Raw genomic sequence first — 18,694 nt, forward strand, 5'->3', positions numbered from 1 at the left:
CACAATCACACAAACTATGACGGGAGGTTTGGGTGGAGGACAGTCAGAGCCTGCCAGGCCTGACATCACTCAGGTAAGCCCAGGTTTAGCCAGCCACAGGACTGGAACAGTTTCAAGGAAGATTAGGGTGTCTGAGACACGGTATGCAGGGCCTTTGCACCACAGAGCAGGTGAAAAACAAACACCACATTTTATGTAACACATGGATGCAGTTACATGCACTGTGGTAGCTCAATATAATAACAGCCAGATGGAAACAATATGATGAATATTGAGACTTTTAACTAAAAGCAGTGAAGGAATCATCTTGCTTTCATTAAGACTCTTGAGTGCAATCCGTGCTGGTCGATTAGAGATGAATTACTCAATCTGGGTTTGTTTTTGGTTCTTTTTTTATGTTTACACATGTGATAAGTTTAATTTGAAAATACAGACACAGCTGCTGCTGAAGGAAAACATCAGTTATGAAAAATATTTGGGGTGTTTATAACCAAAACAAAAGTCCAAAGGCCAAATGTGGTTTATTTACATTCACACAAGTGCAGGGAAATATGCATAATGATGTTTGTCTCATTAACCCTGAACCCAGTACATCACTATTATCTTTATGCAGTTACATTCATAGTAGAATTTAAGATATGAGTGATGACCAATCATTTACTCTGCTTTTCTTTATGACAAAAAGGACTGAGAAACCACACGCACTTGAGCAGATTGAGGATTGCAGTTTTAGATATTTCAGCATTTTTATCGATAGATGTAAATATATTTACTTTGTGTCATTGATGGAAGATATTCCATCATTGTGATACAGAACTGAAGCTCGTTCTGACATGTTAAACTCTGTTTTGATCTTTATCACACACATGATTTAATCCTCTGTCTTGTGTGTATTAGGAGCCGTACCAGCAGGTGGGGCCTCAGCAGCAGCAGCAGCAGCAGCAGGCCTGCGCCTGTGAGCTCGCAGAGTTTGTGGCCTGTGCCCTGGGCGACCTCAAACTCTGCGAGGGATCCAGAGAGGCGCTCAAAAGGTGCATGTCTGCTAATGGTAAGTGAAACACGTCCAGGCTTTGTATAAATGGAGACTGCTTTGTGTCTTATAGTCGTTGCTTTTCATCATTATTAGTAATTTGATATATTTAAAGTGAGTGTAGTTATGAAATGCTATAGTTCCTGTTGCATTTGCGGCAAGCTAAACATTTACTACGTATGGGGGATAGATGCACAAGCTGTTGCACATTTTCAGCATGCTCCTTTCATCGCACATAAAATTCTGTTTAAGTACTCGATCTTTCTCATGCATATCAAATAGATTGACATCAGGCTGTTGCTTTTTCAGTCTCATTTTTCTTTTTTCAAACTGAGTTTAACCCAGCAAGCATCGAGGCTTTGAATGAGCCCTTAGTCGCTCACATATCAAAGCCAAATGACTTTGTGGTTGCATCAAGAAGAGCATCTGAATATTATTCTCGCTTGAATAAGTGATCAGCTGAAAGTAGCTCTTTGTTGTCTTACTAGTGTGGAGATATTCTCCGAATCAGAGCTTCACCTTTATCTAAGCTTTCATAAACCTTTGCTGTGATTCAGAGTAATAGCTGGAATAACAGATGTCAGCTCATATCTGTTTTTGATTGTGTTTGGACTAAAAAGTTCTTAACAAAACGCTTTTGTTACAGCCGGGCTCCACCATCCCCACCCTCTACGGCCCGGGCTCCACCATCCCCACCCTCTACGGCCCGGGCTCCACCATCCCCACCCTCTACGGCCCGGCTCCACCATCCCCACCCTCACGGCCCGGGCTCCACCATGCCCACCACCTACGGCCCGGCTCCACCATCCCCACCACCTACGGCCCGGGCTCCACCATCCCCACCACCTCGGCCCGGGCTCCACCATCCCCACCACCCACGGCCCGGCTCCACCATCCCCACCACCTCGCCCGGGCTCCACCATCCCCACCAGCTACGGCCCGGCTCCACCATCCCCACCACCTACGCCCGGGCTCCACCATCCCCACCAGCTACGGCCCGGGCTCCACCATCCCCACCACCTCGGGCCCGGCTCCGTCCGCTGTCGGCACACCATCTGGGCAATGTATGTTTGCCCAGATGGCGCCTACAGCCACTGGGGTGGCAGTAGGGTCGGGGTAGGCGCCACAATCACACAAACTATGACGGGAGGTTTGGGTGGAGGACAGTCAGAGCCTGCCAGGCCTGACATCACTCAGGTAAGCCCAGGTTTAGCCAGCCACAGGACTGGAACAGTTTCAAGGAAGATTAGGGTGTCTGAGACACGGTATGCAGGGCCTTTGCACCACAGAGCAGGTGAAAAACAAACACCACATTTTATGTAACACATGGATGCAGTTACATGCACTGTGGTAGCTCAATATAATAACAGCCAGATGGAAACAATATGATGAATATTGAGACTTTTAACTAAAAGCAGTGAAGGAATCATCTTGCTTTCATTAAGACTCTTGAGTGCAATCCGTGCTGGTCGATTAGAGATGAATTACTCAATCTGGGTTTGTTTTTTGGTTCTTTTTTTTATGTTTACACATGTGATAAGTTTAATTTGAAAATACAGACACAGCTGCTGCTGAAGGAAAACATCAGTTATGAAAAATATTTGGGGTGTTTATAACCAAAACAAAAGTCCAAAGGCCAAATGTGGTTTATTTACATTCACACAAGTGCAGGGAAATATGCATAATGATGTTTGTCTCATTAACCCTGAACCCAGTACATCACTATTATCTTTATGCAGTTACATTCATAGTAGAATTTAAGATATGAGTGATGACCAATCATTTACTCTGCTTTTCTTTATGACAAAAAGGACTGAGAAACCACACGCACTTGAGCAGATTGAGGATTGCAGTTTTAGATATTTCAGCATTTTTATCGATAGATGTGTAAATATATTTACTTTGTGTCATTGATGGAAGATATTCCATCATTGTGATACAGAACTGAAGCTCGTTCTGACATGTTAAACTCTGTTTTGATCTTTATCACACACATGATTTAATCCTCTGTCTTGTGTGTATTAGGAGCCGTACCAGCAGGTGGGGCCTCAGCAGCAGCAGCAGCAGCAGCAGCAGCAGCAGGCCTGCGCCTGTGAGCTCGCAGAGTTTGTGGCCTGTGCCCTGGGCGACCTCAAACTCTGCGAGGATCCAGAGAGGCGCTCAAAAGGTGCATGTCTGCTAATGGTAAGTGAAACACGTCCAGGCTTTGTATAAATGGAGACTGCTTTGTGTCTTATAGTCGTTGCTTTTCATCATTATTAGTAATTTGATATATTTAAAGTGAGTGTAGTTATGAAATGCTATAGTTCCTGTTGCATTTGCGGCAAGCTAAACATTTACTACGTATGGGGGATAGATGCACAAGCTGTTGCACATTTTCAGCATGCTCCTTTCATCGCACATAAAATTCTGTTTAAGTACTCGATCTTTCTCATGCATATCAAATAGATTGACATCAGGCTGTTGCTTTTTCAGTCTCATTTTTCTCTTTTCAAACTGAGTTTAACCCAGCAAGCATCGAGGCTTTGAATGAGCCCTTAGTCGCTCACATATCAAAGCCAAATGACTTTGCACTATTCTAAACTCCTGTAATACCCAGTGTGGCCATAAGGGGGAGCCTTAACCTAAGTATGTTAAGTCAGTTTAAACAATTTAAAGTATTAACTGTCCTTTTTTATCTCTTTCTACAGGTCTGTCATTAGAAGACCTGCTGTAAATCAATTTTTTCTAATATTATTCTTTGATTGTTTTATTTTTTTAATGGTTTCATTTCATTTCATTCAATTTTTTTTTAAATTAATATCTTGAATCAATTATAAATCTACTTAATCACTAATCATTGTAAAATTTAATAAAGTGTTAAATTGTAAATAGACTGGTTCTTATACCCTGTTTTTCTATTTTACTCAAAGCTACATGTATCTCTCTCCATATATATACATACAGAAGATGGCCTGAGCTTCTGTATGTATGGTGGCAAAAGCAGACGCACTGTACATCAGGGCCCAACACGCCTCACTGCCATTGTTTCCATTGTTCCTGTTAGTTTGGGGGCAGCTGATGTGGCGTAAGTGTGACGAGGAGGCTCACATACCATCCATCCATCCATCCTCATCCGCTTTATCCGAAGTCGGGTCGCGGGGGCAGCAGCCTAAGCAGAGAAGCCCAGACCTCCCTCTCCCCAGCCACCTCCTCCAGCTCATCCGGGGAACACCAAGGCGTTCCCAGGCCAGCCGAGATATAATCTCTCCAGCGCGTCCCTGGGTCTGCCCTGGGCCTCCTCCCGGTGGGACATGCCCGAACACCTCACCCAGGAGGCGCCCAGGGGCATCCTTGTCAGATGCCCGAACCACCTCAACTGGCTCCTTTCGATGTGGAGGAGCAGCGGCTCTACTCTGAGCCCCTCCCGGATGGCCGAACTTCTCACCCTATCTCTAAGGGAGAGGCCAGCCACCCTTCGGAGGAAGCTCATTTCTGCCGCTTGTACCCGCGATCTCGTTCTTTCGGTCACTACCCACAGCTCGTGGCCATAGGTGAGGGTCGGGACGTGATCGACCGGTAAATTGAGAGCTTCGCTTTTACACTCAGCTCCCTCTTCACCACGACGGACCGGTGCAGCGTCCGCATCACTGCAGCCGCAGCACCAATCCGCCTGTCGATCTCCGGCTCCCTTCTCCCATCACTCGCGAACAAGACCCCGAGATACTTGAACTCCTCCACTTGGGGCAGGAACTCATCCCCGACCCGGAGTGGGCACTCCACCCTTTTCCGGCTGAGAACCATGGCCTCAGATTTGGAGGTGCTGATCCTCATTCCCGCTGCTTCACACTCGGCTGCGAACCGTTCCAGTGCGAGCTGGAGGCCCCACCGATGAAGCCATCAGAACCACATCATCCGCAAAAGCAGAGATGAGATTCTGAGGCCACCAAGTGAAAGCCCTCCGCCACTTGGCTGCGCCTAGAAATCCTGTCCATAAAAATTATGAACAGAATCGGTGACAAAGGGCAGCCCTGGCGGAGCCCATCGCCCACCGGAAACAAGTCCGACTTATTGCCGGCAATGCGAACCAAACTCTTGCAACGGTTGTATAGGGATCGAATGGCCCGTAACAGTGGGCCAGACACCCCATACTCCCGCAACACCTCCCACAGGACACCCGAGGGACACGGTCGAATGCCTTCTCCAAGTCCACAAAACACATGTAGACTGGTTGGGCAAACTCCCATGCACCCTCAAGTATCCTCGAGAGGATAAAGAGCTGGTCCAGTGTTCCGCGACCAGGACGAAAAACCGCATTGTTCCTCCTGTATCCGAGGTTCGACTAACGGACGAACTCTCCTTTCCAGCACCCTGGCATAGACTTTCCCAGGGAGGCTGAGGAGTGTGATCCCCTGTAGTTGGAACACACCCTCCGGTCTCCCTTCTTAAAGATGGGGACCACCACCCGGTCTGCCAGTCCAGGGTACTGCCCCTGATCTCCACGCAACATTGTAGAGGCGTGTCAACCAGGACAGCCCTACAACGTCCAGAGCCTTCAGGAACTCGGGCGGACCTCATCAACACCAGGGGCTCTGCCACCGAGGAGTTGTTTAACTGCCTCAGTGACCTCGACCCCAGAAATTGGCGGGTCATTCCCTCATCCCCAGACTCTGCTTCCTCCTCGGAAGACGTGTCAGTGGGATTAAGGAGGTCCTCAGTATTCCTTCCACCGTCTGACAATTTTCTCAGTCGACGTCAGCAGCGCACCGCCAGCACTATACACAGTGCAGGTAGAGCACCGCTTTCCCCTCCTGAGGCGCCTGACGGTTTGCCAGAATCTCTTCGAGGCAGTCCGAAAGTCTTTTTCCATGGTCTCTCCGAACTCCTCCCACACCCGAGTTTTTTGCTTCAGCCACTGCCCGAGCCGCATTCCGCTTGGCCTGTCGATACCTGTCAGCTGCCTCTGGAGTCCCACAGGCTAACCAAGCCCGATAGGACTCCTTCTTCAGCCTGGTGGCTCCCTTCACCTCTGGTGTCCACCATTTGGTTCGGGATTACCACCACGGCAGGCACCAACCACCTTGCGGCCGCAGCTCAATGCAGCAGCCCGGCAATGGAGACGCTGAACATGGTCCATTCGGACTCAATGTCCCCAGTCTCCCTCGGAATGTTGTTGAAGCTCTGCCGGAGGTGTGCGTTGAAGATCTCGCGGACTGGGGCCTCTGCTAGACGTTCCCAGCACACCCTCACTCTGCGTTTAGGTGCACCGGGTCTGTCCAGCGTCCTCCCCGCCACCTGATCCAACTCACCACCAGGTGGTGATCAGTTGACAGCTCAGCCCCTCTCTTTACCCGAGTGTCCAGAACATATGGTCGCAGGTCTGGTGATACGATTACAAAATCGATCATCGACCTGCGGCCTAGAGCATCCTGGTGCCACGTGCACTTATGGACACTCTTATGTTCGAACAAGGTGTTCGTTATGGCCAAACTGTGATTTGCACAGAAGTCCAGTAACAAAACACCACTGGGTTCAGATCAGGAGGCCGTTCCTCCCAATCACGCCCCTCCAGGTCTCGCTGTCGTTACCCACGTGAGCATTGAAGTCTCCCAGTAGGACAACAGAGTCTCCAGGTGGGGCACCTTCCAGCACCCCCCCCAGGGACTCTAAGAAGGCTGGGTACTCTGAACTGCCACTCGGCGCATAAGCGCAGATGACAGTCAGGACCCGTTCCCTGACCCTGAGGCGCAGGGAACAAACCCTCTCATCCACCGGAAAAACCCCAACGTGCGGGCAGCAAGCCGGGGGATATTAGAATACCCACCCCAGCCCGCCGCCTCTCACCAGGGGCAACTCCAGACTGAGACAGAGTCCAGCCCCTCTCCAGGAGACTAGTTCCAGAGCCCAAGCCATGCGTGGAGGTGAGCCCGACTATATCTAGCCGGTACTTCTCAACCTCACGCACTAATTCAGGCTCCTTCCCCACCAGAGAGGTGACATTCCATGTCCCTATTGCCAGTCTTGGCAGCCGGGGATCGGTCCGCCAGGGCCTCCGCTCCTGGCCGCCGCCCGACACACATTGCACCCGACCCCTATGGCGCCTCCTGCGGGTGGTGGGCCTGCGGGAGGATGGGCCCATGTCTCCTCTTCGGGCTGTGCCCGGCCGGGCCCCATGGACTAAGGCCCGCCACCAGACGCCGCCCTGGGCACCCTCCCGGGCCTGGCTCCAGGGCGGGGCCCCGTAACCCTATCCCGGCAGGGTAAACTGTTCCCTCGATGTTCTTTTCATACGGGTCTTCTGAATCGCTCTTTGTCTGGTCCCTCACCCAGGACCAATTTGCCATGGGAGACCCTACCAGGGGGCAAAAGCCCCCAGACAACATAGCCCCTGGGATCCCTGTGACACACAAACCCCTCCACCACGATAAGGTAGCGATTCACGGAGAGGGCTCACATACCTCCTGCAGTGAAGTCCAACGAGGGACACGTGTGCTGAACAGCACACTCAGACCCTGAAGCACTTGTGTTTAAGAGTGTGTGCACAGAGTCAGACATGAGAAGAGGAAACGTGTTTGCATTTGTTCAATGAAAGCCAAACTTGGTTATAAAATCTATTACTGAAAAGATGACTCAGGCCACAGAGGAGCATCACCCTTTACTTCAAGATTTTCTGATCTAACATTTGCTGCCTATTGAGTTCAAGTTACACAAGCAGAACCATCCACCATAAAACCCTCACTGAGGTTTTAAATCAAAATAATCCCTGACAACAGGGATACTGCATATAACACTGCAGCAAACATCAGCTGCATCAGCAAGACGCAGGATAGTGCTGAGAGCAGTAAATAGTGTTCGGCGTAAATGGTGTATTAAACAGCTGAACAGGAGACATGATTGTGATATTCTTAGTTGAGTTCAAGTTCAAATTTTATTCACCACATGCAGTGGCAGGTTGCCCTGCAGTGGAATGATTCCGCCCCCCCCGACCTTACACACACAAGACAGACATCACATGGGGATACAAGTCAGAGAAAGGTTGCATTACAGAAAAACAGTGAAATATACACTACAATGGGAAAGTACAAGAGGAAAAAGAGACCTCTACTTATGCTGGGCTATAGGAGGACAGCATGAGAACAGGAAACAAAAAAACTCCTCTGCACAGAAAGCACATAAATGTCCACAGTACAACATTATGGAGCACGTGACCAGCAACAGGGGTGGGTAGGGGATGAGGAGTAATCCTAGGCAAACACATCAGCCATCTTGGTCAAAGGAGTTTGCAAAGAAAAGCGTCTGGACTTCTTTGAGTTGCTTGAAGACGTTTCACCTCTCATCCGAGAAGCTTCTTCAGTTCTAAGGTCAAATGGCCGAGAGTCCCAGATTTAAACCCAGTGGGAGTATCCCCCCAAGGAGGGACAAAGGACCCCCCCTGGTGATGACCTGGATGACTGAGAACCTTCACAGATATCAGCCATCTTGCCACTGCGCCGTCTCTCCAGCGCGGGTCCAGACCCGCCCATGTTTCCCAGGAGGATACAAGCATCGAAGGCGTTGGAAGGGGAGGGGGGATGAGTGTGTGCATATCAGTGTATGTGTATGTGTGTGCGTGTCCAGAGTTCAGCTGAGACAGTGTCCTTCGCCCTGCCAGGCTAAGTAAACAGTCTTCCAGCCAACCCAGGTGGCCTGAGTTCATTCTCAGCCACTGTACTTAATGATAATTTGACAAGATAACAGACATTAATTAATTGATTTAGTTAATTTGCTCATAATATCCACCTCAGATCAGAGGATGGAAGCTGATGTTAATGCATCCTAATAAATGGAGCTGTGTTACGTTTCAAACATCTGTATTCTAGCATGACAACTGAGATCTGATTTAAAGTTAAATTTGAGTAGCAGAAAATAATTAAAACCACTAATTTAGACAATCAAAAGTAAAATGTCTGAACATCTTTTAAATACAGTGAATTGTTGATTTTCACTGCTGATGCTTTACTGTGTAAGCAGCCTTATAGTTTTAACAATGCTACACAGCCATTGTTTTATGTTTTGCATGTAAAATCTCCAAATGAAGAAAGGGAAAAACCCAAATGCTAAACACATGAGGAAAGGCTTTATGAATGAATGAATGAATGAAGCCTTTATTTGTCACTTGCAGTTGCCTGCAGTGAAAAATTGACCCCTTCCGACCATACATATATTACACAAACATCCCATATCATTTATCTAATATCTGTTTAGTTGCATCCCACCTTTCAAGGTACTTAATGCCAGCAGATTTATCTTTGGTTAACACAGCAGGCTACACTAGACCTCTGGTGACCCCTAACGGGCAAACAAACGCGTATTCCGTCCTCATAGGACAATTTGTTCCCCTCAAGAAGTGAGAAAGGTGTGATGTGTGCGGGCAGAGTGAAACCTTTTTCATTATATCACGGGAGAAAGTTTTAAAAAGATGCTGTCAAATAGAGACGCATAAAGTGGGAAGTTGAGGGAGAGTAAATATTACAGGAACAGTTTGAAACCTTTGAAAAGCTAAATGTACTACTTTATTCACTAATTCTGTAACAGAAAAATAACCTAAACTTATTCATACAAACTGTAATGTTTTTCTGTTCTGCTTTTGCTTTTAATTTTTTTTTAATAATTATGTTGTTGTTGTTGTTGTTTAAAAAAACACGATTACTTATTTTCTTTTTTAAATTGGGGCAAATAATACTGTTAACTTTTATAATTTTTCATACACTTGTTCCACAATCTTGTACTTTTGTGTTCATATTTTGTAAAATCGTTGGACTTTCTGTACTTTATCCTTTATTTATTAATTCCCTCTCTAGTGAATGACTTGGTTATTTATGAAGTTGTTGTGCGCACTCCGGCCAGCAGGGGGCGGTGAGCGTGCTGGGTGTTAAAGGAGGAAGCACTCCTTGTAAACACACGTGAACTTCGCAGAGTAAAGAATAAGCCGTGCACGCCCGTTTTCGTGGAGAGGAGCGCGGGGACAGTTTCAGCCATCAAAGCTCTGGGATGATTAACATGTTTGATTTTCGTCGTTACGAAACGCAGGCGCCTCCGTCCGCTGTCGGCACGCAGGCCGGGTATGTTCGTTCAGATGCACAGACTATGTGCACGTTAGCATATGCTACTTCCGGTGCGGAAACGCCTGTGGGGAGCTTTGTTTCCGGTGTCCTATTCGCGCCTTGTTTACGGTCTAAAGCAAGTTAAGCAAATGAATGAATCAAGCGGCGATTTACATTTCTATAGATGTCTTGGGCATTTACCCAATATATCTGTAAATGATGTTCATCGACTTGTCGATATTTTTCCCCTGCACCTCAGCGCAAAAGAGAAAAGGGATTCAAATGTTATATTTCTCAGCTGTCCCTAGTTTATCGCAGGTGTTATGTTCTAAAAATAACCAGCGATGGGTGAAATCAAGTAGCCAGTTTTATTTTTTGACACGTGGACATCGTGGACATACAGTACTGCACTTCAGAGTCACACTGCTAGCGATCGATGCAGCGATTCTGTACTGCACAGGAGAGACGTCACGGAGGAGACTGTCTGCAGCGATCAGGACGCAGGACACAATGTGATGTAAAAAAAACAAAAAAAGCATGCAAACTTGCTCTAAAAATCTGCAAAACAGCGAGGTGAAAGGTGAACTGCGTTATAGCGAGGGACCACTGTAATTTTGAAGGTAAGTCACAACACACCCTTCATAAATACTAATGCAGAGAAACCCTTACCAGCAATCATTCATTTTTTGTGTGGCTTTTTTTCCATGGTTTGTTAACATGCTGTGTAGGTGTGTACTTGACTAGCTGATATCGACATAATGGGGAAACATCTGGTTTGACTATTGTTCACCTGTAGTTTGAATGCTGAACATTTGCCTGTTTAAATGTCTTCTGCATGCAGTAATGCAGTTCTGCTTGTGTTGAGTGATGTAAACAACTGATCGATCTAAACTCTTTAAATGTCAAAATTGATCATTAGATTTTTTATGACACAACAGTGGTGAGTGTTCCCACCTTCTCCTCTTTGTAACTTAACGCAATCTTTCCGTTTTCGAGTTTTGGACATGATTTTGGAGTATATCTTCGCAGTAGCGATTGACCGCAAAGTAAAGCTACCGGAAATGTACAACCCTACATCCGGTCTCAAACCAGGAAGTTAGCATTTTCTCGTGCACAGGGTCAATCAGCCAAGCCATGACTGGAGGTTTCAGTGGAGGACACTCAGAGCCTGCCAGACCAGACGTCACATAGCAGGTAACAGTGGCGTGTCTAGAAAATTTTTGTTAGGGGGGCCAGGTAGGGGCACAGATTTGGAGAAGGGTGGCAGATGTAATTGGCAGATAATGTTAAAAAAGAACTTTCTACCAACCGTTAACCATAATTCAATAACCCTATAAACCTAATAACCGAATGCGCTTTTAACTCTTATTAGAATGAGATTTTAACCACTATAGTGCAAAGTTTTTAGATACTGCGTTGATAAAGTACAAGAGATACAATCAGTGCTTTGTCATTGTTTATTCAGCATTCAAGGACAGCAATATTTGCATAGTATTTTTATGGAAATATAGTGCACATATGTTTTGGGCAAAAACATTTTTGAATATTAAAATACGAACATTTTTAACATACAATTGGCAAATTAGCCAATGCCAATGCAAAACTTTATCTGCCTATTAAAAAAAGAAGATAATCTTCTCACAAACTGGTGTTTGATTTTGAAACGGGAAAAAAGTGGGGAAACAAATGAAAAGACTAACTTTTGAATGAAACCTGAAAGCAAGTAAATACTTTCTATGCTGCCTTATGGTAAACTTTGGTAATATTGATGTATAAAGAACAACACTGGCTGATGATGAAATACAGTCAGCTGGCATGGTGACACGGCCAGTATTAACCTGCAGGGCTGGACTGGGACAAAAAATTGGGCATTTTGACCAGAGACCGGCCCACCAGGTATTAAAGCCATAAAGCCTTTGAATGAAAACAAATGCTGTTGTGACAGTGATGTAAAGTCTTGTTGGTATATGTATGATTTCTATACATTTTACGTCAGATAAAAACTTTGTTCGCAAGATTCAGATAATTATTTAATAAAAGCTAGATATTTTAAATGAGAATAAGAAAGAAAAGTATTTCTTTGTGCCCCCCTTTCCCTGTTAATGCCCTACCTGGCCCCCTGGCATAACTTTGCTAGACCCGCCTCTGCACAGTTACCAGCTGTCAGCTACATAGAAAAGGATCCTGGTGTTATTGGTCTCTCAGAAACAGTTCATAACTTCCCTTCAACTCATTCATGTCACCTAAAAGGTAAACCTGTTTCTCCATCACCTGTTCAGCTCTGATGATTCAGTAAGGACATCTCCTGGTTTCATCTTCATGTTTCCCTCTCACCTCATATCCAAACCGATATCATGACCAGCAGCTTTTACAGCTGTGGCTCCAGCAAACATAAGCTGATACTAGAAATTAATATTAAATAAATTCTATCAACAGCTGATCAAGCTTAAATGTGCTGCTGTTGTTTAGCGCGACATACGCCGGTTTCCTCTTTCTGGTGCAAAGTGGGCGATAAACAAACACGAGAGAAAAGCCGATCAGCTGATCATTGATCAGTTTCATGATTGAAGTAGCAACAGGAGAGAGAGGGGAGAGAATGAGAGAAGAGGCAGCTGTACAGCGTAAAGACAGAATAACTCCAGCTTTGTGTCTTTCTTTCATTATAGCTGAAGTCCGGGACAAACTGTGTTTCTTCTCAGCTCAATACGAAACGTATAATATTTTCTCTGAATGAGGGACCATTCCATTTTTAAGAAGCCGTTGGCAACTCTACTAACTAACCTTATGAATAAAATAAAGTTCACTATCAGTAACATCACAGCACCCACCCAGCTGTATAGAAACTCCGTCATGCTAGCTAGCACGCAGTACGAGTTTTTGTAACTGACTGTAAAAAGTCAGCACAACGAAAATAAACTCCACCTAAACTTGGTTTATATCTGAACCAGATAGACTGCAGGTCATAACTTCTTACCTGAAGTTCAGTTCACCTGACACTCGGACCAGCGGCTGCCTCGGGTCTCTCCTCCTCCTGCCTCCCCTTCCCTCATCCACCTGCTGGCCTCTGTGGAAGCTCCGCCATAGCCACCACCAAACAACAAGTTATTTTTACACATCGGCCAGCATCTGGCCAATCCACCACCTCTCATTGTTCATTACAAAAAAATTAAATAAGTCATCAGCCCACCGTGCAAATGCCCGATATGCTCGATGGCCAGTCCAGCTATGTTAACCTGTTAATCTTTCGCCGAAAAATTGTTTTCTGCGGTGCTGTCTTTCATGCTTGGCTCTCCTACCTTTGCTAACATGATGCTCATAGCGCAGAAGCTGATGCTGCATTCACTTACACTCGGATATCTGAGCTTCACTGTGAAAACATAATCGTACATTTGATATTTCATTGAATTTTATTGTTTTAGCTTCGGGGTGGCACCTGGGGTGGCCAGTCTGGTTGGGGGGGTGGCCTGTGCCACCCCGCTGGACACGCCACTGCCAGGTAAGCCCAGGTTTAGCCAGCCATGTTTGATTTTCTTCCTTACGAAACTTTAATTTGAGAAGAGAAACCTTATTCTCTGCCTGCTTTTTGGGCTTTTGATGTATAATGACACTTGCCGATACGCCTGACAGGTGAATAGGTAATCTCACCTGTCGCCTCCACTTACTTCCTGGTCAGGTACCCGGGCAGCCGCTGCCTTTCCCGGTGCAGATGTGACGAGCTTCCCTGCCCGCTGCTCAGCTGGCTGTGCGCAGAGCTGAGGGACTCTCTGCCCGGAGCTACGAGGTGAGGCTCAGGCCTGAGATTTTCATTTATAAATCTTTGAGAGAGGCTTTTTTATGTTTAACCATTGTCTTTAATACAGCACACATTCTCCCAAGGAAGGAGGAAACCATCTCAGGATTGTGAATTTTTTACTGTCTCACTCAGAAGGGTCACTGTGGTCTCAAGTGGGCCGACCCAGCAAAGCAACTGCTTAAGAATCGACCTAACTTTTTATGTAATGTAAAACAAAATGCAAGTCCTTTCTGAAAACATCCACATTAATTCACCAAACCAGTTACAGAACAGCCGGTTTAGATGCCTTTAATAAATAAAAATAACAGGATATTTTTTACACGTTGACAGATGCTCTACAAAAGCAAAACATCTTCACATGTAGAGTAGAATTGGATTTGGAAACATTTGGATAGTGACACCATTTTCATAATTTTACCTGCAGTTAATTTAATATGAAACTACTGAGATGCACTTCACATTAGCTGTAATTTATATGCATTATATAACTACAACCAAAACATGCTTTAGTAAACAAACTGATGGTTACTATGTTACAAATATAAGCCATGAAAAAAATCAGATCTTTCTGACTCAACTTGCAGTGAAATGTGTTAAATAAACTGGCTTAATTGTCCCTTTTAGACTCAGGAGGGTCAGGTGATGTGCTGCTGGCGGAGAGCTGAAAAATGTACTATCAAACATATCCTCTCCCTCGCTGTGCTGACCTCCGAGTGTTGGACCCGTCCACTCTCAACAAAGTCGCTGGTGAGAAACAGGACTGTGGTGGATACTGTTGTAGAAAGAACAGGTGATTGCAGTGCTCGTGGATTTAGTGCTCTTTTGCACATCTTGCAGAGTTCCTTGTATCAGAATTGCAAGCAGCTCGCATTATCAAGTACAAAGAGTCACATCCTGACGAGCGGGCGACAGAAGCGGACTCTGAAAAAGAGCAGCGAGTTGAAGATCTGAGCCGTGACTTTTGTGAGGAAAACGAAGGCGATGACGGTTCGGGTGAAAACGGGAGGAAGGCAGAGATGCAAGCAGAATGGATTTTACTTCTGCGTGCTCTCAACATGGACGCCTCCTCTCGGTTTGAGGACGTTTTGAACGAGGTAAGCTTGAAATAACAGAGATTGAGCCATGAATAAATTGCGAATACAGACTGAGAAGCACTGAAAGAGGAGTTTACAAACATTTGCTTTAATGCAGGTGAATGAGAGGCTTTCTCGCCTACCAAGTGGAGACATGACTAAACCTCTTCTCAGCACCGGCCTCAGCTCAGAGCAGTGGGTAAGCTGCCAGGCCTGTTTTCAGCTCACAAGACTTTAGACGTGACTCTAATGTGGCATTTACATCTTTGCCTCTTCCTGTTTCTCAGCTTCAAGTGAAAAAAATGAATGAAATTCTGTCCGAGGACTATCGGCGTCGGCGACAAATGATGGTCATGCGCTTTCAGGTTACGCTTGAATCATTTGCATGGGGAGAAAAACAAAAGGTAGGAATGTTAAATAACTCTGTTTATAAACTCCTACCGAAGGGGATCATTTGCCTGTTAGCTGGGTTATTTTACTCTGAGCCTTGGTTCATCTCTTCAGTCCATTCCCTTTTAATGAGAAAATCTTAGTTCAGCAGTGGTAGTGCATGAGGAAGCTTTGGACTGCCCATCTACCTGCAGAGGGCGTCTCCTGTCAGATGTGGGCACTATAAAACTTGCGCTCTTGTGGCTCTTGCCTGTGCTATTGTCAGTCTGTCAGCCAGCTGCAGTAAATAGGACTTAAAACTGCTGACTGAGATGATAAATTCATTACGAAGGCTCATAAATTTTGTGAGAACCCATTTGTCTAATGTCGTCTTGCAAACAGAGGATTTCCCATTAGGAGAAAAAAATGTAGTTTTACTTCACTCTTTAGACCTATAGGCTGTGTTGAATCTTTATATACAGTAAATGTCTGTTACTGTCTGCAAGATCACTGCGTTATTAGGACAACACTGACATCGTGTGGTCTGACTGAACTGCAACAGACTACTTTTATGTCAGTTGGCTTTAGGCCATCCTCAGAGCATGTGCTGGTGACGCAGAAGATAAATATCGGACATCTCCATTTAGTCCATCCTTTATTTACAGGAGCGCAGTGCTGCGCTGGCTTCGGCACCTAATCTTGCGTCCCTCATTGGCTCCTCCCAAGTGTCTCCATCTCTGCTGCTCGCTGCCAGAGAGGATCAGTGCTTCATTGACCCGGTCAAAGCTGGAACAAGCACCTCTGTTTACAAGGTACAATCATGAATGTGTCTGTGATCCTTAATGAAGATGCCTCTGACTCCAGCTAAGTAAACATTTTCTTTTTCTTTTCTTACTTTTGTTGTTGTTGTTGTTTTTTTTACTGTTGTCACTAGACGTTGATGGGCAGCGTACCAGACAGAGGAGGACGACCTGGGGAAATTGAGCCTCCTATGCCAGCATGGACAGGGAGAAGCTCGAAAGGCAGCAGAGGGGGATGGGGAGGCGGACAATCTCATAAGAATAAGAAGAAGAAAGGGAAAAAAGATTAACTTGTCCATCTTTTTGGCCTTACTCATCAATTTAAGAAATAAGCGATCATTTTGCTTTATTGAAATCCTTGTTGCGAGGTAAACTACGATTGGGAAGTGCTGTATATAATTTTGTAGTTATAAATCTGTGTATAATTTATAGTTATAAGTCATGCACATACCAGATTGTGTACATTTCTATAAAAGCAATGAAGTACTGGTACATGACCAGATATTTTGGTAAAAGAGCAGAAAATGGGAAAAAATCTTGGCTTTCCACATTTATCAGTAGGTTTGTTTAAGAATAAACCTCTGAAACACACATCTGTTGGTATTTTGTGCAATTTACATAAAGCATTGTTTAAGGATTATTGCATGAATATTTTATGCTCACTTCACATTTTGGAGACAAGAGGTCCCCTTGCCTTTTTTAGGTGATTTCCTAAGATAGCAAACATGTTTATGTGGAATGAAAAAGCCTGACTTACATCTTAAAAAACTAAAAGGACCAGTCGATGAAGGGTGACTTTGAATATCTAAGAATGTTGTTTTATTGTTACACATTAACCAAGACTCACTTCCTCCTGAGAGAGCTCCTTGTTACAGCATTGAGTCATCTCTCTAAGTCTAAATTGCCTAAAGAAGGAAAAGATCATCCAAATATTAATTATCTTAAATATATTTGGAATAAACTGGTTTCAATGTTTCATTTTGATCTTGCCAAACCCAAAGTTGTGCTAAGGTAAAGCTCATTTTGACCAGATGTTCTAGTAGTCCACAGTGATGTATTGAAATAATTTCAAGATCTTGTACACCAGTTTAATAAACAACAGTTTCAATTGTTTTATCTGAAACTCCACCCTCAACCATCTGAATTCTGCAGATAGTTATGGATTAGATTAAGTACCTGTGAACTTTAGGAAATGTTATTTTAACATCTTCTCTGTTGATTCAGAGCCTGGACAAAAAGGCCTCTTGAGTTTCCAAAAAAAAACAAAAAACCCATGAGAAAGTGGTTAAAGTCTGAAATTGGATGAGAAAGGACTTCTAGGAATACTGAAGTAACGGCTGATGCAAAGAACATCTTGATCAATTTAAGTAACAATATAGCTACTTTCAAGGACTGAAAGCAGAAAGGAGAAATTGAAGCTGCGGTTTGGGAACGGCCTCAGAGGGGACTGGCAGCAGATCCCAGGCCAGGCAGATCTAATGAGAAGTGACTGAATTGGGGAAAAAAGGAGAGAAGTGTTGGGCATGAAAATGAGTACAAACAGCTTGTGGCGCAGGAGGCATATACCAGTGCATGAGGTGTGGTCCTGCACCTGAAATTCAGATAAATTATCTCCAGTTATTGGACACCATACAAGTTTTGAGAATAGGGGTGAAAGATGCAAATATATACTTTGCTAAAGAGCTTCTGATTTCTTTCCACTGTTCTGCAGTGATGGACACAACATGTGGGGCAGAGTTGAAGTTCCGATTTTAATTGGGAGAATCTTTCACCCCTATTCTCAAAACTTGTATGGTGTCGAATAACTGGAGATAATTTATCTGAATTTCAGGTGCAGGACCACACCTCATGCACTGGTATATGCCTCCTGCGCCACAAGCTGTTCTTCTCTCCTTTTTTCCCCAATTCAGTCACTTCTCATTAGATGTGCCTGGCCTGGGATCTGCTGCCAGTCCCCTCTGAGGCCGTTCCCAATATAAACAATTACAGCAATATGATGCAACAAACGCAGCAGTGCTACTAATCCAAAATACTCAAAATTTCATAGAACTGAAACAAACATTTATTTTTAGCTCCATTCTGCTGCTGATACATACTTTAGGTTTCTGAATATTAAACTTGGTGCTGCCTTTCATAGTGTGTAACTTGAAGGCCCTGAGTACTTTCTCCCACACTGAAAACACTGGGATGATCAAATTATTTGAACATTACCTAATAAGACTGATTCAGGACAGACAGTTAGTGATTTTAAACTTTCCTAGCAGTCCTTCACAAACAGGGAACAGTCTGTCTATTCTCTCCATCTGTCAGCTGCTGCTGGCTCTTCCTCCTCCTCTTCCTCACACACTGCTGAGTTTGTCCTGGTGGATCATCAGGGGTGCAAAGCCTCACAGATGATGTGCAGCAGTGGGTCCCTCTGTCTGTCCTCATTCTGGACACTTGCAGTTGTCACACATGGAAATCAAATGTGTGATAAGCTGCAGGATTCAAACACAAGTGTAACTTATAAATACATGTTCATACTTTTATTCCACAATCAGAGAGAAAGAAACAGAGAGAGAGTGCAG

The 18,694-nt window shown here is 44.9% G+C and overlaps 3 protein-coding genes across 3 annotated transcripts; all 3 read left to right on the plus strand.

Annotated features, from left to right (window-relative positions):
• The first annotated feature begins 3 nt into the window (after positions 1-3).
• On the plus strand, positions 4-3,922 carry LOC120443665 (coiled-coil-helix-coiled-coil-helix domain-containing protein 2-like). Its single transcript, XM_039622864.1, has 3 exons — positions 4-73; positions 898-1,048; positions 3,721-3,922. Exons 1-3 carry the CDS (start codon positions 17-19, stop codon positions 3,744-3,746), a joined length of 234 nt encoding a protein of 77 aa, XP_039478798.1. The 5' UTR covers positions 4-16; the 3' UTR covers positions 3,747-3,922.
• LOC120443664 (coiled-coil-helix-coiled-coil-helix domain-containing protein 2-like) lies at positions 2,135-3,711 on the plus strand. The gene is made up of 2 exons (XM_039622863.1): positions 2,135-2,227; positions 3,056-3,711. Exons 1-2 carry the CDS (start codon positions 2,171-2,173, stop codon positions 3,242-3,244), a joined length of 246 nt encoding a protein of 81 aa, XP_039478797.1. The 5' UTR covers positions 2,135-2,170; the 3' UTR covers positions 3,245-3,711.
• A 9,610-nt stretch (positions 3,923-13,532) lies between the features above and the next one.
• On the plus strand, positions 13,533-16,718 carry LOC120443527 (protein FAM98B-like; the record flags this gene model as incomplete). Its single annotated transcript, XM_039622382.1, has 9 exons — positions 13,533-13,588; positions 13,766-13,873; positions 14,510-14,525; positions 14,578-14,632; positions 14,723-14,979; positions 15,077-15,157; positions 15,246-15,362; positions 15,993-16,139; positions 16,262-16,718. Coding segments are annotated over 9 exons (993 nt in total), but the record flags the coding sequence as incomplete, so codon positions are not given.
• Between the last annotated feature and the right edge of the window lie 1,976 nt (positions 16,719-18,694).

This window comes from Oreochromis aureus, linkage group 14 (genome assembly GCF_013358895.1).
Source record: "Oreochromis aureus strain Israel breed Guangdong linkage group 14, ZZ_aureus, whole genome shotgun sequence".
NCBI lineage: Eukaryota > Metazoa > Chordata > Actinopteri > Cichliformes > Cichlidae > Oreochromis > Oreochromis aureus.

What these genes read in the sequence shown, in the direction of transcription:
- LOC120443665 (XM_039622864.1), top strand. Translation starts at nt 17, where the DNA reads ATGACGGGAGGTTTGGGTGGAGGACAGTCAGAGCCTGCCAGGCCTGAC. An exon ending in CCAGGCCTGACATCACTCAG is followed by an intron (nt 74 to 897) that starts GTAAGCCCAGGT and finishes TGTGTGTATTAG; the next exon opens with GAGCCGTACCAGCAGGTGGG. An exon ending in AAGGTGCATGTCTGCTAATG is followed by an intron (nt 1,049 to 3,720) that starts GTAAGTGAAACA and finishes CTCTTTCTACAG; the next exon opens with GTCTGTCATTAGAAGACCTG.
- LOC120443664 (XM_039622863.1), top strand. Translation starts at nt 2,171, where the DNA reads ATGACGGGAGGTTTGGGTGGAGGACAGTCAGAGCCTGCCAGGCCTGAC. An exon ending in CCAGGCCTGACATCACTCAG is followed by an intron (nt 2,228 to 3,055) that starts GTAAGCCCAGGT and finishes TGTGTGTATTAG; the next exon opens with GAGCCGTACCAGCAGGTGGG.